The sequence below is a fragment of the Oryctolagus cuniculus genome, chromosome 5, assembly GCF_051225735.1.
Source record: "Oryctolagus cuniculus isolate XC-2025 breed Fujian yellow rabbit chromosome 5, ASM5122573v1, whole genome shotgun sequence".
NCBI classification, from domain to species: Eukaryota; Metazoa; Chordata; class Mammalia; order Lagomorpha; family Leporidae; genus Oryctolagus; species Oryctolagus cuniculus.
Genome location: NC_142871.1, coordinates 128,609,208 through 128,629,292, shown reverse-complemented (window position 1 = coordinate 128,629,292; position 20,085 = coordinate 128,609,208). Strand labels below are relative to the sequence as shown.

Genomic DNA, 20,085 nt, shown 5'->3' with positions numbered 1-20,085 from the left:
TCCTGGGCAAGGCCAAATCCCTGATCCACAGGGCAGTGCTGCTGGAGGGGCCGCCTGGGCTCACAGGGGCGCGGGCTGACCCCTGCTAAGTGGGGAGGCCCCACCTCCTCTCACATATTCCAGTCTGCCCGGGCTAGTGAACCTGAGTACTGGTGGCCTGGCGCGGGCCCGTGGCTTTGAGAAGCTGCAGCAGGGAGGCAGGGGCAGCCCTGGCCATCTACTGGGCTCCCGCGCCCCCTGCCGGCCAGGAGCACCCTGCACCCGAGGGGCGCTCTGGCCTCTCCAGGCACCTTCCGTGGGAATCCTGCGGAGTGTGGGCGGATGCAGCCTGGAGCCAACCGCAGCTGGGGGCTCCCTGGGCACAGGGGCACGCCCCCGGCCTCCCCGTGCCCGCGCGGGGGCCGCTCAGAGCTTCTCGTCCAGCTCCAGGCCCTGGTTGTCCTGGGCGCCCCCGCGGGCCGAGGCTGGGCTGCTGCCTCGCGATTCGCTCAGGTAGTTCTGGATGGCAGAGGCGCAGTCCAGCCGCTCCATGACCGTCATGAGGTAGTGCAGCTCCTGCAGGCTGCCGTTCTGCTCCTCGAACAGCTCCAGGATGGCCGCGGCGGGGCTGCGCTGGCAGGACAGGAACCTGGCCCGGGCGGTGGACAGAGGAGGACAGAGGAGGAGAGAGGAGGAGAGCGGGCTCCTCCTCCCCCACCCCGGGCGCCCCAGCAAGACCCACAGCTCCCTCCCCACATCTCTTGCCCTTGGGCTGCTCTGGCCTGCTTCCCAGGGGCTGGGGTGGCCCGAGGCCGGAGACTTGGTCCCCTTTTGAAGTCCTGTGAACCCCTTACTGGAGTGGGAGTTCCTGGGAGCTGGGACAGCGTCTCACTCATCTCGCATCCCAGTGTTCAGTTTCCGAGAATACCGGTTCAATGTTCTCAGGTCCAGCGCGAGCCCCACCTCCTAGATGAGGCTTCCCTGACCTCTGCACTCACTGGGCGCTGGGCACTCAGTTCAGAGTCCGTCTCCAGGGCCAGATGCTTAGCCTAGCAGTTAGGATGCCTGCATTCCACACCAGAGTGCCTAGGTGTGAGTCCTGGCTCACTCCTGATTCCAGCTTCCTGCTAATGGGCACCCTGAGAGAGAGAGCAGGTGACGGCTCAAGTGCTTGGGTCCCTGCTGCTTAAGTGCGATACTCAGTTCAGTTCCCAGCTCTCAGCTTTGGCTTGGTCCAGCCCCAACTGTTGCCGGCACTGGGGGAGTGAACCAGTAGATGGAAGCGCTTTCTCTCTCTCTCTCTCTCCATTGCCACTATGATTGCTAACATTTGTTGAATTGGTGTGTGCCAGGCACCCAGCTATATCCTTAAACACAGTACCCTATCATCTGCCATTTTGCTCCCCGGGCCCCTGCCTGGCAAGCACTCACCATGGACCCGATGCCTTCCACCATTCCACGGATTTAAGTTAAGCATTGATGGAGCACCTGTCAGGCGCCAGGCATCTCTCTAGATACTGGGGACGCAGGGATACACAGCAAGGAGGATAGGGCTCCCCAACTTTTAAGTCACGCCCTTGTCTGTGGCCCAGTGCCCACGGTGTCCTGAGGACCCTTGGCCCCACCAGCCCCTCAGCCCTTGCCCCTCTCCCTACCGGATTTTCATGCCACAGAGCCCCAGGTGGGAGGCCAGGCGGCGCCAGTCATTGCCCGTGATGCTGTTGGGCTCCAGCAACATCTGCAGCTGCTCAAAGAGCTCTGGGGGCAGCCTGCAGCGGAGAAAGGGTGCTCTCTTCAGGACTCAGAGACCCAGCAGGGGCCTCCCCCCCCCCACCCATGGCAAGTGCCAAACATCCCCCAGGCAGCTGCCCAAGCAACCTCCACCTCACCTATTGCATGGGGGCGACTGGGAGACAGGGGGTGGTGCTGCCCAGGATTCCTCCTCAGACACCTGGAACCTGAGGATCTCCATGTACTTGGTCTCCCAGCCCTAAGTCAACAGAGGGGCAGGGAGCACATTGAGGGGGTCCCAAGACAGCCCCCGGGGAAGAAGCTGGGGCCTCCCTCCACTCCTCGTGTCTCCTCTGCATCCTGTCTCCCAGACACACTATACTGGGAGCTACAACCCTCCACCTTCTGCTGCCCTGGCACCAGGACCCCACCTTCAGCCTTAAATTTGCCCACTGAAGCCGGCGCCGCGGCTCAATAGGCTAATCCTCCACCTTGCGGCGCCGGCACACCGGGTTCTAGTCCCGGTCGGGGCGCCGGATTCTGTCCCGGTTGCCCCTCTTCCAGGCCAGCTCTCTGCTATGGCCAGGGAGTGCAGTGGAGGATGGCCCAGGTGCTTGGGCCCTGCACCCCATGGGAGACCAGGAAAAGCACCTGGCTCCTGGCTCCTGCCAGGATCAGCGCGGTGCGCCGGCTGCAGCGGCGGCCATTGGAGGGTGAACCAACGGCAAAGGAAGACCTTTCTCTCTCTGTCTCTCTCTCTCACTGTCCACTCTGCCTGTCAAAAAAAAAAAAAAAAAAAAAAAAAAAAAAAAAAAAAAAAAAATTTGCCCACTGAGCTCTTTGGGAACAGGGACATGAAGCCAACCAGTGCATCCTAAGCCACCAGGAGGAGGCCTGGGCGGGGACGTGAAGCAGGGGGAGGGCAGCCAGTAGCGGAAGCCACCCGTCACATTCCCTGACTCCCCTCCCTGCAGCAAGGTGCCAATGAATAGGTGGGGGGTGGGAGTTTGGTGAAGAAGTCTCCATGGGCCCCCAAAGACTCTCACCCTGACTGCACCCTAGCTTTGGGGTGACAGGTGCAGGGAAGTAGCTAACGCCCATCCTGCCAACGATAGAAAACATGACCTCAGACGCAGGCCATCAGCCTAGAAAGACACCACGTCCCCCCATGCCCCAGTCCCCCTGCGCTGGGAGAAGGGAGTATTCTAGGGTTTGGTTCTTTTAATCTCCTGCTGAATTCATGCATGGGTAGACAAGAAAGAGTCGGGGAGAGAGGGTAACCTAAGCCCCTCAGAGGGGGCTTTGCCTGTTTGGTTATGTGATCAAGACCTTACTTCATGGGCCCAGGCCCCCCATCCCCACCCCAGGTCCTTCCAGCACCGACTCACATCTTGGAAGGTGTGCATGGTGACGATGATCTCATTGGTTAATGCTGAGCAATCCTCACTCTCATTGGCTGCCAAGAGAAGGTTGGAACACAGCAGGTACAGGGGAGCCTGGGGAATCAGAGGGACTCCACAGGAAGACTTTGGGACTGAGCAGAAGCTGGGGCAGGACCCTCCGGCTTCCTCTCTGCCAGGAACCGCCGGGGCCCCCGGCCTTTAGCAGAGGGCCTGTGGCGTGGCGAGGACGGGGGCTGCAGAGCCTCCAACTCACTGGGATGGGAGGGGAGGGGAGAGGGCAGCCCCTGGGCTACCTGCTTTTCTCCGGAAGCAGAAGGAGCGGAAGGGGCACTTTCCGTGCCAGATGTGGAGATGGGGGACCAGCTGGCAGCTGCTCTCGTCAACATTCTCCCAACCTGGGGAGGGGGCAGAGAGCGAGGGACTCAGGGGCCAGGCAGGAGGGCTTGGAGTGGGTGGGACTCTCCAGAGCCTCGGTGCGACCCTCGAGAGTGGCCTTGCTCCTACACCACACACCCCTGACTCTCGCAGCCCCCCTCCACCCCTGAAGCAGCCACACACATGTGCCCTGTCCACAACCACAGACACACAGGGGCTCCATGGACAATCGCAGCAGCCCAACCCACAAACAAAGAGGACCCCAACAGAGAAGACTGGGATACCCCTACTTCCTGTCCTCCCCACCCCTGTCTGGCATCACCCTATCCTGGGGCAGGATGGCAAGGGCCAAGTGGGCAGCAGAGGGGGGGAAGTGGGCAAAATCAAGAGGCCTCCTTGAGTCTAGGGGAGAACCTTGGGATTCCTGGCCCGGCGGGAGGACCTGATCCCTCCTCCCAGTGGGGCTCTCCACAGTCCTGGCCCCCCTCCCTCACCCTCAGAGATGTACTTGAGCTTCAGGCACTGGTCACCCCTGGCCCCGGTGAAGTCGAAGAGCTGGCAGGGCCCACGCAGGCGCCCACCATGAGGCTGCTCGTTGGTCACGGCCCACTGCAGGGCACAGGGCGTGTTGTTGAGGAAGTAGACCCGCAGCTGCAGGTGTGTCTGCCCTGGTGCCAGCGGCGAGCAGAAGATAGCCAGCTGCAGCCACTTGTGGGCAGCCTGCCCTATGGGTGCCTCCAGTACGCAGGTGTAGAGGCTGTGGAGGGAGAACGGAGGCGGGGAGAGGTGTGTAGGGTTGCCGGGGGATGCCAAGACCCCAGCACACCTACTACAAGGCTCCCACTGGTGAGGGGACTCTGTGGGAGCCTCCCAGGGAGGAGAGGAGAGCACTTCTGGGGGTGGGGGAAGGTGCACATAGGGAGGAACTTGGGAGAGGTGCGGCCGGGGGAATGAGAGTGAGCACATCACAGTGACCGTCCTTGAGTGGGGAGGAGAGCCAGCAGGTGTTGTGGGGCAAGGGACAGAGGGAAGGTGGGCTCAGCTGGGGGTGGAGGGCACCACGTAGGGCCCTATTCCAGTCAGTGGGTGGCAAGGAGATTGGGAGGCAGAGGACTGTGGGGGTGGGGTTGGCTCTGCAGAGTTCGGGGACAGCTGTGACATCAGCACAGAAGAGAGGGGACCGTATCAGAGACAGAGGTGGGAATGGGGCTGCGTTAGTCACTTCCAGACAGGCAGAGACAGACAGCCGTGAGACACACCATCCTGCACGGGGCTAAATGGGACAAGCTGCCGCGAATGTGGGGACAGAGGGTCTGGAGAGAGACCCTGGGACAAGGGATTTGCAGGCCGTGTTGGACCGATCAGGAAGCAGTTCCCAACAGAAGGAGGAGGGGACAAGCCAATGGGCACCTGCTTACCTGAAGTGGGACAGATGGATGCGACACTCGTCCCGGGAGGTGTAGGCCCCCGGCCGGCCCAGCGGCTTCCAGGCCTTGGCATCGAGCAGGGTGGTGTTGCTGCTGTAGGCACGGGCATGGCCGGGCTGCTGGGCACAGTGTTTGAACGTGAGCAGGCACGGCTTCAGGAAGGAGGCCCCGTGGGGGCCACAGGCCACCACAGGGCTCACTAGCCCCTGGCTCTGGGACAGCGACGGGGCGTCCGACAGGTCCCACACCAGGACCAAGGACACCCGCTCCTGGCGGCCCACGGCCACAGCACCTGTGGAGATGGGGAGCTGAGATGGGTCTGGCAGGCAAGACACCCCTGCCTCGGAAAGAGACCAGGCCAGAATGGAGAGACGAGGTGGAGCAGGGAGCCAGGAGAGGGTGCCCAGCAGGGCAGCAGCCTGGGGTAAGAGTGAGACCACAGTGGGCACTGTATGGTATAATCCTAAGCAAGCCACCGCCCCTCCATCCAGGGCTACTGCCAGCCCTACAGGGTATGAACCTGTGAACAGTGCTCTTCCATCTGTATCAGACCTGTCACCATAGTGATTCATTAGAACAAGCACTTGGCTCTCACCTGCCTGGAAGCTGTCCTAAAAGATAGACACTATGCCCATCTTTGAGGTTGATAAACTATAGAAACAATTTTCAAACCAATGTGGATGCTTGTGAGTGAGTGGTGTGGTGCCCTAATGCCCAGTCCGAACACCCGTCCTCTGGGAACGGTTACCTGGAGGGATGAGCAGGGAGATGCCGGTATCCTGGAGCATCAGGCAGCCGCCGCGGTGATCCACCTCTCGAGCAGAAAACACCAGCAGTTTGTGCATCAGCTGGCGCACGACGGTCTGGCCTTGGGTAGGTGTGTGCAGTTCCTGGTAGAAGGCGGCCATCTCCGGCAGAGTAGTTGGTGGGCAATGCCTGGGGGCCTCATCTGCTGGCAGGGGGATAGGCTGAGATCCTGGCTCCTCTTGGGCATCTGGCTTCCAGCAGGCCCCCACCAGCCATCGAGGACAGTGCCACCGAAGGCACTGGACCAGAAGGAGGACACTGGCCACCGGGACCCCCACCAGCAGTAGGAATGGGGAGGGTTGGAAGGAAGTTTCCTGAGCACACATCCGCCTGGTCACTCAGTGCTGCCGGCTCTCCCACACCCCTGTGCCAGCCAAGGCCAGTGTCCTGTGGGAAGGAAAGGGTCAGGGCTGGGTTAAACCATGGTAAGTCGTGGAGGTCAAGGCTTGAATTCCAAAGATGGCCACTGAGTAGGATCCCCCACTGACAGTCGCTCCACAGAGACACCAATTTGAACAGCTACTCACACACCAAGCCACCTTTACAAGAGGTGAGGAAGCCAGGTGAGAGGCCGTAGTTTAGTGTGATTAAAGGAGTGGTCTGCATCGCCCTGCTCGCCAATTATAAGCCACACAACTTGGACAATGTGTCTCCTGCTTGGGGGAATGAGAGGATGAAGGCCAGCCTTAGTACCAGGCCCAGTACCAGGCCTGCTATGGTGAAACCTAGTGGTGGACAAAACCCAACAATCGTGACCCCAAGTCAGTACCTGCTCACTGAGCCTCTGGAATCACATTAACCAGGTGGGCAAGGTGTTCCCATCCTGTCTCCATCAGCAAAGCATAGTGGAAGAATATGTGAGCCCAGCACTAGATGGTGCCAAGCAGGGACAAACACTATGGCCTCACAAACAACAGAAGTAAGCACACAGTGTCTGCTGTTCCATCTCTCTCAATATCAACCCTGAACCAAGAGGGACTTGACGTCACAGGGAAAGGTAAAGGAACTGCACACACACAGTGAAGTGCCCACCTAAACCCAAAGCCAGCACAGCACACCCAACCAGCACCCTAGGACACTCTGTCAGCAGCAAATCTTTTACTGTGTAGGTCACTCTACAAAACTAGTAGAAGCAACTGATCTACCAGGTGCAGGAAAACCATTAGAGGCACAAGAAGCGTGAAAAAACAAGGAAACATGACATCCCCAAAGGAACACAATGACTCTCTAACAACAGACCACAAAGAAATGAAAATCAATGAATTGTCCAACAATGAATTCAAAAAAATGATTACAAGGAAACTTAATGAGATACAAGGGAAGACATAGATAATTCAATGACATCAATGATAGGAATGAGAAAGTTAGCAAAGAGAGAGCACAAAAAAAGAACAAATCAGAGATCTTGGTGCTAAATAATTCAATAAATGAAATTTAAAATATAGTTCAGATCCTCAACAGCAAAACTGAGCAGGCAGAAGAATTTCTGAGCTTAAAGACAACAGGTCAGTCCAATGGAAAAAAATTTAAAAGGAAAAAGAAAGCCTTCTAGACTTACTGGGCACCAGGAAGCAAACATTCACATTATGAGTATTTTAGAAGAAAAGAATAGAAAATCTATCCAATAAAATAATAGCCAAAAACATTCTAAATCTTGGGAAAGAACCAAGGCCCAGGAAGCCCAAAGAATCCCTAATAGATTCAACTGAAAAATACCCAGAGCACATTATAGTAAAATTGTAAACCAATCAATCAATAAAAAGAGAATTGTAAAATCTTCAGGAAAAAAGTCACTTATAAGGGACTCCCCACTAGATTAATGGCAGACTTTGCTAAAACTTGGTGCAGCAGCCAAGATACCTCCTAAAACACTTACACATCACATAGCACCTGTTTGGCTACCACTTCCTCCACATCTGGTCCAGCTTTCTGCTAACACACACCCTGCAAGGTTGCAAACTCAGCTCAAGTACTTGAGTCCCTGCCACCCAAGTAGAGGCCCTAGACTGACTGGGCTGGCCCAGCCTCAGCTGTTGCAGGCATTTAGGAAGTGAACCACCAGATGGAAAATCTCTGTTTCTCTCTGTCTCCCCTCCCCATCTCTCTGCCTTTCATAGAAAATGAACATAAATAAGTAAATAAATAAATTAAAGATATACCCTTACATGCCAAGAGAGAATAGGATGAAATATTCAAGTTCTGAAAGAAAAAAAAAAAAAGCCAGCTGGGAATTCTATACCCAGCAAAGCTATCCATAAAAAAATCGAGAAAAAAGTAAGTTATTTCCATATGAAGCAAAAATTAAAGGAATTCATCACCATCAGATTGGCACTACAAGAAATGCTTATGGGAATCCTACATTAGAAGTGAATTGAGGGGTCGCTGCTGTGATGGAGCAGGTAAAGCCACCGCCTGCAGTGCTGGTATCTCATATGGGTGCTGGTTCGAGTCCCGGCTGCTCCACTGCCAGCCCAGCTTTCTGCTATGGCCTGGGAAAGCAGTAGAAGATGGCCCAAGTCCTTGGTCCCTGCACCCACATGGGAGACCCGGAAGAAGCTCCTGGCTCCTGGCTTCAGATTGGCCCAGCTCTGGCAGCCATGTGGGTAGTAAACCAATGGATAGAAGACCTCTCTCTCTGCCTCCACCCCTCTGTAACTCTGCCTTTCAAATAAATAAATAAATCTTAAAAATGAATTGAATTGATGACAACTGCCATCATGAGAACACACAAATGTACAAAACTCAACAGAGCAGACTCACAAAAGAAAAGAAAAATCTAGTAATCCACATATTATTTTTACTTTTTTCTAGACTTGATTTGCTATATACTTAGTTAAGAGTCTTCACCTGTACTATTTAGAACTATAGTTGTATAATTTTTTTCTTATACACATTAGATTTTTATATAAGGGTTATATTGGTTTCTTAAAATGAGTTGAGGAATGTCTGATCTTGCTCTGTTTTCTGAAGGCATATATTATTGTGCTATTAGTTCTTCTTTAAATGGTTGGTAGAATTCACCAGTGAAACTCTTTAGGCCTTTGGTTATCTCTAGGGGAAGATTTTTAAATGAACTTAATTTCTTAAAAAATATGGAGCTATTCAAAAAATTGCCATTCTTCCCATGTCAGTTTTCTCTATTTGTTTTTTAAGAAAGATGTGCAATTCACATCAATTGCCAAAATTGTTGGCATAAAATTATTTAACATCCCAGCAAAAATTAAAAATAGAGCTCCCTTTTGATCTAGCAATCCTACTACTAGATACATATTCAAAAGAAATGAAATCAGCCTGTTGAGGAGACATCTGCATTCTGTGTTTATCACAGCACTGTCACAGCAGCCACGCTATGGAATCAAGCCCTGTATCCAGCAACGGAAGAATGAGACGTGGTATATGTACACGACAGACTAGCATAAAATCCTAGGAGACGTCACGTTAGGTGAAATAAGGCAGGCACAGAGGGACATACCCCACAGAATCTCACTCATAAAGAGGTTCTAAGAAGTGTCTCTCATAGAAGTGCAGAGGGGAATAGTGGTTACTGGCAGTTGAGGAGTGGGGGGCAAGGACACGGGGAGAGTTAGACAAGGGGTGCCATGTCACAGTTAGCAGGAACAGGTCTGGTGTTCTGCTCACAACAGGTATATACAGCAATGCATGTTTTAAAACAGGTAGAGGAAAGGAAATGACAAACATTCAAGGTGATGAACATGGTGATTACTCCCATTTGATCATGGCACCGTGTCTGCATGTATAAAAATATAGCATTGTACCGTACAACTATGTAGAGTTATGTGCTAATCAAAACTGATGGCCAATCAAAACTAACACAAGCGACAAAACTAACACAAGCGAAATAAAGCCTTGGCTTCCATGTGGCTGCCACAAGGGAGCACCTTCCTTCCAGCGCACGCTGCATGGCCCGCTCAGAGCAATTCTTCCACACGTGCAATGACTATGGCCCCCCATGACCATGCACATCACGGAAAGCTCCTCGCATGCAGAAAGAGCTCGGGTTTGGACGTGGAGGGTGTGAACGTAAGTGCCACGTGGTCCCCATGTGGCTGGCGAAGCTCGTCATACCGCTTAATGTACCTCGGTCTCCTCATCTAGCAAACAGCTATCCTCTGCTATGAGTATGACACAGAGAAGTCTGAGAGGGGCCACCACCAGCACCGCCATCCCACCTGGGCGCCGGTTCAAGTCCCGGCTGCTCCACTTCCAATCCAGCTCCCTGCTGATGGCCTGGAAAAGCAGTGGATGATGGCCCAAGTCCTTGGGCTCCTGCACCCATGAGGGAGCCCCAGAAGAAGCTCCAGGCTCCTGGATTCCTCCAGATATTGTGGCCATTTGGGGAGTGAACCAGTAGATGGAAGAGCTTGCTCACTCACTAGCTCGCTCGCTCTCTCTATCTCTCTCTCTCCCTCTCTCCCTGTCACACTGCCTTTCAAATAAACAAACATTTTTTTAAAAAAAGAAAAGTCTATGAGTGGAAAAAGCAAGTCACAGAGAGATAGGTTTCCTCTCGTCTCATTAATATAAAAAAAAAAAAACAAAACTTTATTGCTACATATTTATGGGCATACATAAAGTATAATGCAAGCTATATATGTCATTTTAAATTTTCTAGTGGCCACCTTAAAGGGTAAAAAGAAACAGGAGAAATTACCCATATGTTTTATTTGGTGCAACATATTCAAAATGTCATTATTTCATCAACTTACTGACGACATAGTTTGCATTCTCATAATTATCCCAAGCCTTTGAATTTTCCCATGTGTGGCACATCCCACGGGGACCGGCTGCGCTCCCGGTGCTCAGTAGGCACGTGGCCTCATGACCGCTGTCTCAGTCCGGGCAGGTCTGGAAGGACACACTCCCAAACCATTCTCCTGGGCCACAGCTAAAAGACGTGACAAACGGAGGGGGCGGAAGGTACAACAAGAACGCCAGTTGCCTTGAATCCCATTTTCTATATTTCTATATCTTTGACTTTCTCCTACAAACCATGTAGTTTTGTATGAACTCTGAATTCTTTTTGAGAGCTAATAAAAGGGTGGGGGGATGTCTTTCAGATGAGTAGGAGGATGGCGTGAGCTCATGTGGCAAGCACTTGCAGATGATAAGGCAGTGTCCTGATGTGTTTGTTTATTCCTTCCTTCTGCCAGACAGAACTGCGGGGAGCTCACAGGACCACAGGATGCTCCCGGAGTAATCAGAGTTAGCGGCAGAAGCAGAACAAGAGAAGGAGATGGAGGGAGGGAGAGAGGGAAGGAGGGAGGGGAGAGGAACAGAGAGAGGGAGGGAGAGGAGGAGGAAGGGAAGGAGGGAGGGAAGAGGAAGGGAAGGAGGGAGGGAAGAGGAAGGGAAGGAGGGAGGGAGAGAGAGAAGAGGAGGAGAAAGGGAAGAAGGGAGGGGAGAGGAAGGGAGGGAGGGAGAGGAGGAGGAAGGGAAGGAGGGAGTGGGAGGAGGAAGAGAGGGAAGAAGAGGAGGAAAGGAAGGAGGGAGAGGAGGAACAGGGGAAGGAGGGAAGGAGGGAGGGAGAGAAACAAAGGTGGTGGCCTACAGTGAGGCTGGACCAAGGCTGGAGGCAGGGCAATGGTGCCACTGCCTCCTCATCCAGTCCCAGGGCAGGGGCCACAGACACACTTCCCAGCAGCCTCCAGGAGAAATGTGCCTTCCTCCTGAGGCCTCCAGAATCCACCTGTGCCCCTCCTATTCCGCTCTTCAAGCCCCTCTCCTTTCCAGCACCCTCCCCTACACCCGACTAATTCCAGCCTCTGCCTTCTGTTCCTGCCCTCAAGGGACCTCCGCATCAGCCCCACCTGGACGCCCTCCTGCTCAACAGCGCCTCCCCCTGGCGCACCTGCCCCTGACAGCCTCACGGCTTGGAGCCCTGTCCTGGGCTCTCCAACCACACTGACTCTGGACCCTAGGCCAGCACGCGTGATTGGCCCACCCCATCCACCCATCCACCCACCCACAACTCTCCCTCCTAGCCTCTGTGTACCCTCAGGACTGAAGAGACTGGGAGCTGTTGGGAACGCAGACCGGAAGGGGAGTGGGCTCAGAGCCTCAAGCCGTCCCTCTCGGTCTGCACACCCCTCTGGCTTCTACCACAGTAGTGGTGGTCACAGTGCTAACTGCACTAAGGATCGCTAAGGCACCAGGAGCCACACTGGGTCCCAGGGGGCTAAAGCAGCCACCAGGGCCCTCGCAGCAACCTCCCGCTGTTCCTCCCTCCCCCCCCCCATTTCCCGGAGAAGGAAGCCAGAGCTTCCTCCCCAAGTGGGGATGGCTGGGGGGTCACGAAGCAGCACTAAGGCAGGATGAGCGGGGATAATGGGAGAGCCTTCCAGAAACGGCCCCTCCCCCTCCCCACCGCTTCCTCCCACCTCATCCCTGCACCTTGCTTTCCTCCTTGGAAGAGAAACACAAGAAAGCTGAAAAGGAAGGGAGCTCACGGCCCCACAGGGAGCAGCCCCAGACTGCGGTGTCCACGGCTAGTGACAGGGGCCAGGCTGCTCCGGTGAAGGGAGGGGACTCACTGTTTCCACAGCAACCACCTTCCGGGGCCTCCTAAGACCAGAGTCCAACTCCCCTGCCCCCACTGGCTGGTGCAACAGGGTCCCCAGGCGCAGGCTCTTCAAGGCAGCCTAGCGTGCACCCCTCCCGTAGCCCTGCAGGGCCACCCACAGGGAGCCCATTCATTCATTCCCCTGCTAGAAGCAGACTGACTCCTCCCCAGCTAAGCCCCAGGGCCCCCAGGCTGACAGCTCCACCAGTCCCCCGCTGCAGGGTGGGGATAGGAGGAAGAGGAAAAAGGTCCCAGATTTTGGGTGTGGTCTGGAGGCTGCCAACTCTGAGCGCTTCCTCCTCATTGCCCACCCCTCCAGTCTGTCTTGCCCAGGCACCAGGTTATCCTGGGTAGCCATTCCCCAAAGTGAGGGTTCTTTAGGGTGCTGGCCCCACCCATCCCTAGGCAGCTGCACAAAGATCCAATCTCCTGCAGCAAGGTCTTGTTCTCAGCCCTTCCCCGGCCCCACTGCTTCTCCCCGGGGCTCCCCAGCACCTGACGGAGCTCCGGTTACTGCAGTGAACGGTCCAGGGATGAATGGGTCAGGAGCACACCGCAGGTGCTCAGAGTGGGCACACTCATGCCCTGGCTCCTCCCTCGGGCCCGTTTTCCACCCCTCCTCCAGCAGAGGGTCCCCACACTCCAGAACAGGCTCAGAGACCTGGCCTTTCCACTGGGCACCAGGTGACCCCGTCACAAATGCCTACCCTCCTCCAAGGCACCCCTGGGGGTGTGCTCACCTGGCCGTCCAGCAGCGCTCAGAGGTGGCTGCCGCGTGTCCAGGGACAGAAGTTCCTTCTCTGAGAAACAGAGAGGCCGGCCGACCAGTGGAGATGGGCGGGGAGCGCGGGCAGGAGTGGCCTGGAGCTTCCTGGCAGAGTCCTGCCTCCCGGCAGCCCTACAACAGGGTGAGGGCAAGCGTCCTTGTCCGCTGGCAAAGTCGAGCCAAAACAGGAGAATCGCTGAGGATCCCAGAAGTCAGTAGACTCTGGCTGAACTCTGGGAGGAGAGAGGAAGGGACGCAGCCTGGATCCAGGTGTTGCGCTTTGAAACCCCTTCCCTACGGCGCCCTCTGCTGGTGAGTGGCTGCCCCTAGCCAGAGGCTATTAAGAGGGAGCAGAAATCTTAGCCAGGGCTTCTCAAATTAGAACGTGCATGGGATGGCCCAAGTCCTTGGGCCCTGCACTCCATGGGAGACCAGGAAAAAGCACCTGGCTCCTGGCTTAGGATCAGCGCGATATGCCGGCCGCAGCGCGCCGGCCGCGGCAGCCATTGGAGGGTGAACCAGAGGCAAAGGAAGACCTTTCTCTCTGTCTCTCTCTCTCACTGTCCACTCTGCCTGTCAAAAAAATAAAAATAATAATAAAAAAAGAACATGCATGGGATTCATCTTGTTAAAACGTAGGTTCCAATCCGTAGGTCTGAGGTGGGGACTGGACTCTGCAGGTCTAGGAAGCTACCCAGCGATGCCAATGCAGCAGGTCCAGGGAGCTGAGACAGCTCTGCCCCCCAAGTCCCGTTCTAGGGACTGAGCTAAAAGCTGATAAAGCACTTCTTTGGTGTTTTTTCTTAAGCTTTATCTTATTTTTGATTGGCGCATAACAATTGTACATATTTAAGGGACACAGCGTGATTTTTTTAAAAAAGGTTTATTTTGTTTATTTGAAAGACAGAGAGACAGAGAGATTCTTCCATCCTCTGACTCACTCCCCAAAGGCCCACAACAGCCAGGGCTGGCCAGGCCGCAGGCAGGAGCCTGGAACTCCATCCAGGTCTCCCACGTGGGTGGCAGGGACCCGGATACTCAGGCCATCCTCCACCTCCTTCCCAGGCACATTAGCAGGGAGCTGGAACAGAAACAGAGCAGCCAGGACTAGAACCAGCGTTCAGATAAGAAATGCCGCTATCGCAAGCAGCAGCTTAAGCCCTTGTGACACAACACTGGTGCCAAAAACACAGATGTTTTCATACTTATATATGTTGTGTCATGGTCAAATTAGGGTGGTGAGCATATTCATCAGATCAATTGCTTAGCATTTCTTTGCAGCGAGAACGTTCCAAGTCCTTTCTTCCAGCAGTTTGAAGCAGGAAGTTATATTATTGTTGAGGGTGCAGTGAGCAGGCTCCTCCTTGTCTGTGGCTGTGAGACCGCCCACCTTCGCCAGAGGCACTGGGAGGCTGAGAGCTCAGATGTTGCTAGTGGCTCAGAGACACACCCACATCTTCTCGCCACCCAGAGCCCTCTCCACTACCCGCACTCAGAGTTGGCAGGGACGCCGCCTGTTGGGGGAGAACTAAACTTTGGGGTCATTTCCCTTAGAGTCTGCCAGGAGGGGTGGTGCCACCAGTAAGAAAGTCCCCCACAGAGGGGACTTGCCTCTTCTGTTTGCTGCTGTCTCCTCATCTCCTGGACAGACTGCTACACATCAGTGTCCTGTGAAGACATGAATGACTGACTGAATGAATGAATGATAGACCAGCTGGGAGGGCAGAAGGTGTATTTGAACTGCCCACCTGGAGCCCAAGTGACCCACCTGGTGGCCATGGACTCTTTTTTCTTTTAGAAGATTTATTTATGGGGGTCTGTGCCATGGTGTAGCAGGTAAAGCCACCACCTGCAGTGCCAACATCCCATATGGGCACTGGTTCGAGTCCCAGCTGCTCCTGGCCTGGGGAAGCAGAGGAAGATGGCCCCTTGTAGCTGCATGGGAGACCTTGAAGAAGCTCCTGACTCCTGGCTTCAGGTAGGCTCAGCTCCTGCCATTGTGGCCACCAGCAGATGGAAGACTCCTCTCTATCTTTCTCTCTGCCTCTGCCTCTCTGTAAATCTGGCTTTCAAATGAATAAATAAATCTATGTATTTGAAAGGCAGAGTGGGAGGGAGGGAGAGAGAAAGAGAGAGAGAGAGATTCTATCCACTGGATTACTCTCCAAGTGGATGTGCCAACCAGGGCTGAGCCAGGCTGCAGCCACAAGCTTCATCCAGGTCTCCCACATGGTTGACAGGGGCTCAAGCACTTGGGCCATCTTCCACCGCTTTTCCCAGACTGGGAGCAGAGAGCTGGATCAGAAGTGGAACAGCTGGGACAGGATGGAAGGCAGGCGTCGTAGGCGGTAGCTTTCCCCTCTGAGCCACAATGCCGGCCCTGGCTATGTAATCTCAAACACACTACTTAGCCCCTGAGAGGCCTTGTGTGTCAAATACAGGTCGCAACATCTACCTTCTGTGTCATAATCGCTGTCATTATGGGGCTAATGCATGTACAGTGCCTGCCCCAGAGTGAGAGCTCAAGAAAGGGTAAGAATTATGCCGTGGTCTGGCCTCCTGCAGCTGAGGAGCCGCGGGCTGCACTCCCCCAGGCGGCCTCCCAGTCATCATCTCCTGTAGGAAATAAGGGACTGCCACCTGCTACTTGCTGCTTCTATGAGATCGGGCTTTTAGAATTCCCCCCTGTGCACGGGATCCTGCAGCATTCGCCTCTCCAAGCTTGGTTTATTCAGTGAACGGGTCCACCTGTGTTGCTGCAAGTGACAGACGCTCCGCCTTTATCAAGGCTCCTTCTGTTTTAATTCTGTTGTGTTATCCATTCATCCATCGATGGACTTGGATAGATGCCCTGTGTTAGCCATTGCAAACGGTGCTGCAGGAGACATGGAACTGCAGACAGCAGAGCCTGGAGAAAGCCGGCAGGCGGTTGGGGAGACAGGTCAGTGGGTGCAAAGTTATAGTGAGATAAGGAGATGTAATCCGGGGAGCTACTGCACGGTGGGGTGACCGCAGTTAACAACAAGGCGTAGAATAAAGAACTATGGATGTTCTCACCACAAAGAAATGGTAAATGCTCCAGGTGACGGGCATGCTAATTACCCCAGTGGGAGCATTACATCACGTGTGCCTGGATCAAAGACTCACATTGCGCCCCATAAATACACGGGGAATTTTAGGTATCCATCAAAACCAAAAGAAAACAAACGAAGTAACTTCTATTGTCGTCTCAGTTAATGATTCACTTGTCCCTGGCTCTAACCCCTCCCCTTGAGCCCCACCCCTCACTGGGTGAAGATGAGAAGGCAAGAGACACAGCTCCCAGGGAAGTCAGGTCCCCCAGCTTGGGGGGATGTAACCAAGGCACAGCTGGAGGGCAGCCAGCCTGGGGAGGAGCTACAGGCTCGCTTGCTCACTGACCAGCGGGGGAGGGGCTCCCAGAGCACTGGTGGGGAACAAAACCGGGAGCGGTTCATTTTCATTGTCCAAAGCTCTGAGTCACGTGGGACTGTGCCAACAGAAGGGACACTCCCGCCTGTCCCCTCTAGGGAGGCTGAGGAGTAGGACTCCGCCGGGCAGCGCCAGGCCACTCCTACCTGGATTCCCTGCCCTGTTGCACCTGCCGGCTGCCTTCCCCTCTGAGTCCTGGAGTCCCAGGAGTTTTTGCAAGACCTGTGAAGGTGGAGTTCCTGGCCAGGAAGAGCCACGCCCACCACTGGCGGACTCCAGCCGGGAATTGTGTCCATGGATCATGAACTCATGTTCAAAGCTGGGGTTTGCCTCACCTGGGAACAACCCCAGTTGCAAGAAGGCTCTGGAGAAATCTGAGGGCCCCTACCACCCCCAGGGACCTAGAGCTGGTTCGCGTGATGCAGAACTCACAGGCACCAAGAGTGCGGCCGCCTGGGGCTGAGCTGTCAGGGGAGGCTCGGGCAGGTCTCACAGTGTCAAACCCTCAAACCACTGCATCAAGGGACGTCCTGCAGAGGCAGGGCACGCAGGAGGACCCGGCAGACCAGGGGCACCCTTGCTGAGAGCAGCCCTTTGGGGCTGTGCAAGCAGCAACCTACACTCCCCCACCAACGTCACCACCCTTGTCAACTGAGAAAGGCAGACCAGCTGGGGGCCCCACCCTCCCTCCTCCCACCCCACCCACCCCAGCTGTGCCTCCCACACGTCACACATCATCAGGCACCAGCCAGGGAGGTGTGCTGCCTGTGGTAACCGGAGTTACCCAGAACAGAAAGGCCCAGGAACAAGGAGGTACTGGGAATGGTGGGTATTAGGAGCAAAGAGGGTGGGGGAGGGGAGGGCCAGACTGTCCAACATAGGGCAGAGAAATAGGCAACAACAGAGCTACAGAGATGGGAAGGCAGGCAATGGACAAACAGATGGCAAGAAGCAGAGAAAGACAAATGGGCTGATGTCCTGGCAGGTGTGTGGGTCAGCCCCATCCCAGGAACATCTGGGACAAGCAGCCCTGACCCTTGACAGGAAAGGATGGTATAAACCGTTATTCCAGAACTGGAAAATAATTAGATGTTTTTCTTCCTTTCAGTTTCCAACAGTCTTGGGGGAGGAGCTGGACTATCCTGAGCAGATGAGAATGATATTAGGTGGGGCCTTGGTTGGAGGAGGGTCCAACCATCGTCCCGCATGCAAATAACATGCAAAGCAACATGCAGATGAGCATGGGTGCTATTTAATCAAAGACCAGGAGGTTGTTGTCTTCAAAGAAATGCAGCGGTTATGTCTGTAGCGGACCCTCTGGCCATAGACGTAGGCGGGCCCTCACCCAACGAGGCTCTAGGGCTCGGTGGGTGTGGAGGCTGCGGAGTAAGGGATGTGCCCTGTCAGTTGACTGAGTTGTAAGCTGCACGGGAGGCCAGCCTGGGTGGGCCAAGTGAGAGTGCCAGCCTGACCTGCTGAGATAAGCCTGGGGCTGATGGGTTGGCCCATCTGGGACTTGAACAGAGCCCCAGGAATGCCTGGCTCCCGCTTCAGAACGGGACCCTGCCAGCCTAGGTGGGACACGGTCGCCGTCCTTATGCACCTGCTAAGGAAGGTTAGAAAGACGGTCACACCTGGCCCTGACCTCCAGGACTCAGACACACACTGAGGGAGGGAAGCCTTCCACCCGGAAGCAGTTACCAACACCAGACACTATCTTCCAAGAGCCCCATGAGAGCCGTGGAGAAAATGAGTCCCTGGAAGCCGGAAAATAGGCCAAGCAGTGGGGCAGGGCTGGCGATGGCTCCGAGCAGCAGGACTGGCGCTGCGCCCAAGGACGGTGGAAGGGCCTCTGGGAGGAGACCTGTTGGGGTCTCTGGTCGGGGAAGAGCTTTGGGTTGGGAGGTGGAGACAGACGCAGAGACACGGTGGGGAGGATGAAACGCAAGGCTCACCACACACCTGTTCTCTGCCCTCCCAGAGCCACCTCCCCCGGTGAATGCGGCCTCAAGGGGCCGTCTTCGTGGTGCTCCCCCACCTGGGGCTCATTCTGGTCTGGCTGGTCACCAGCCACCAGATGTCAGGGTGGTGTGAGGGCCCACGGAAACTGGCCTGGTGCCCGCCCTACAAAGTCATGTTGCTCGTGTGGACCACCATCTTCTCCGTCATGGGGTGAGTGCCCGCCTCTCACACAGGGCGCGAACAGATGCCCTGTATCTGAGCTCCTGCCAGACAGCAGCCACCAAAGGGCTGGCACCCAGCTTGCTTTCTGCAGTAGATTTCCCCAGACGGGAACGCCCTGCGCCTGCCACCATGGCAGCCAGCCCCTCTCCAAGCTGCCTTCCCTCACCCCACAAGCCCAGGACCTCCCACCCCCTCCCCTCTCCTCCGATGCTGCCCAGACCCACTTGCCCAGTCCAGCCCTCAAGTGTTCCCTCCTGGAGCCCAGGGTCCCTGTGGCCACACGGCTCCTCCAGGTACCACGGAATCCTCCCCCCGACCCCCGCTGAGTGCTTCTGTGACCGTCTCTCCACAGCTACGCCTCCTATCTGGTGTGGAAGGACCTGGGAGGGGGCTTCGGGTGGCCCCTGGCCCTGCCTCTCGGCCTCTATGCCACGCAGCTGGCCATCAGCTGGGCTGTCCTGGTTCTCTTTTTTGAAGCCCACAGCCCTGGTCTGGTAAGCACCGGATGCCTGAAGGCAAAGGTAAAACCATCAGGCCCCAGAAGCAGGTAATGCAGCAGATCAGTAGGTGCAGACAGGCAACAGGTGGGAGAGCCCCGGGCTGGTTGGGCCAGGATGCTCCAGAAAGGTCAAAGGCCAGCATGCCCCTCCCCCACCCGCCCCTCTGCTCAGGCCCTGCTGCACCTGCTCCTGCTCTACGGGCTGGTGGTGAGCACAGCGCTGATCTGGCACCCCATCAACAAGCTGGCCGCCCTGCTCCTGCTGCCCTACCTGGCCTGGCTCACCGTGACCGCTGCCATCACCTATCGCCTGTGGAGGGACAGCCTCTGCCCAGAGCACCAGCCCCAGCCCACGGCCAGAGGAGAGCTCCTGAGGCCCTAGGACAAGGGAGAGGAGGGAGGACCGGGGACAGCAAGGAGGCGGGAGGATGAGGGAGAGGAAGGGAAGAGAATGCAGGCAAGCCTGGGAACTAGGGTTGCCCCGATGACATGGCCACCATCCCGGGTCCCCTCGTGTCATTTGTCTTCAGAATTCAGAGAAATGGGGAGGGGGAGCTTCGTTTGCACGTATATAATAAAATTCTGCCGCTGACTTCAAAGGTGAAGTGTATACAAGAATGTATGTCTGGGGCTGCAGAGGGAAACAGAAACCTGTGTGTATGTGTGCATGTGTTTGTGTGTGTGTCTATGTATGTGTGTGTCTATGTATGTGTGTCTGTTGTACCTGAGCAAGTGTAAACAAAGGAGCACCACACATTGATAAAATTTGATGGTCCTGGGCTGGTGCTGCGGCTCAATAGGCTAATCCTCCGCCTGCGGTGCCAGCACCCCGGGTTCTAATCCTGGTCAGGGCACCGGATTCTGTCCTGGTTGCTCCTCTTCCA

The 20,085-nt window shown here is 55.5% G+C and overlaps 2 protein-coding genes across 4 annotated transcripts; one reads left to right on the top strand and one right to left on the bottom strand.

The window, feature by feature from the left end:
- Nucleotides 1-261: 261 nt before the first annotated feature.
- On the bottom strand, nucleotides 262-13,358 carry UNC5CL (unc-5 family C-terminal like). Its single transcript, XM_002714706.6, has 9 exons — nucleotides 13,043-13,358; nucleotides 5,664-6,109; nucleotides 4,907-5,207; nucleotides 3,983-4,245; nucleotides 3,407-3,508; nucleotides 3,099-3,166; nucleotides 1,869-1,969; nucleotides 1,635-1,748; nucleotides 262-628 (listed from the first exon to the last, which is right to left on the bottom strand). Exons 2-9 carry the CDS (start codon nucleotides 6,046-6,048, stop codon nucleotides 406-408), a joined length of 1,557 nt encoding a protein of 518 aa, XP_002714752.2. The 5' UTR covers nucleotides 6,049-6,109; nucleotides 13,043-13,358; the 3' UTR covers nucleotides 262-405.
- Nucleotides 13,359-17,224: 3,866 nt separating this feature from the next.
- TSPO2 (translocator protein 2) lies at nucleotides 17,225-19,800 on the top strand. 3 transcript variants are annotated; one of them, XM_051854759.1, is made up of 4 exons: nucleotides 17,225-17,343; nucleotides 18,500-18,690; nucleotides 19,055-19,196; nucleotides 19,374-19,800. In XM_051854759.1, exons 2-4 carry the CDS (start codon nucleotides 18,518-18,520, stop codon nucleotides 19,581-19,583), a joined length of 525 nt encoding a protein of 174 aa, XP_051710719.1. In that variant the 5' UTR covers nucleotides 17,225-17,343; nucleotides 18,500-18,517; the 3' UTR covers nucleotides 19,584-19,800. The 3 variants fall into 3 exon arrangements, with proteins under 3 accessions (XP_051710719.1, XP_089189372.1, XP_051710720.1); XM_089333246.1 differs by having other exon boundaries at nucleotides 19,055-19,249; nucleotides 19,374-19,548; XM_051854760.2 differs by having other exon boundaries at nucleotides 17,231-17,331.
- The last annotated feature ends 285 nt before the right edge of the window (nucleotides 19,801-20,085 follow it).

Bases quoted from the DNA above. Each gene is read 5' to 3' on its own strand.
- UNC5CL (XM_002714706.6), bottom strand. From the start codon at position 6,048: ATGTGTGCTCAGGAAACTTCCTTCCAACCCTCCCCATTCCTACTGCTG. The intron at 3,167-3,406 runs GTAGCCCAGGGG...TTCTCTTGGCAG, and splicing joins CTGCTTCCGGAGAAAAGCAG to CCAATGAGAGTGAGGATTGC. The intron at 1,749-1,868 runs GTGAGGTGGAGG...TCTCCGCTGCAG, and splicing joins CAGTCGCCCCCATGCAATAG to GCTGCCCCCAGAGCTCTTTG.
- TSPO2 (XM_051854759.1), top strand. From the start codon at position 18,518: ATGCGGCCTCAAGGGGCCGTCTTCGTGGTGCTCCCCCACCTGGGGCTC. The intron at 18,691-19,054 runs GTGAGTGCCCGC...GTCTCTCCACAG, and splicing joins ACCATCTTCTCCGTCATGGG to CTACGCCTCCTATCTGGTGT. The intron at 19,197-19,373 runs GTAAGCACCGGA...CCCTCTGCTCAG, and splicing joins AAGCCCACAGCCCTGGTCTG to GCCCTGCTGCACCTGCTCCT.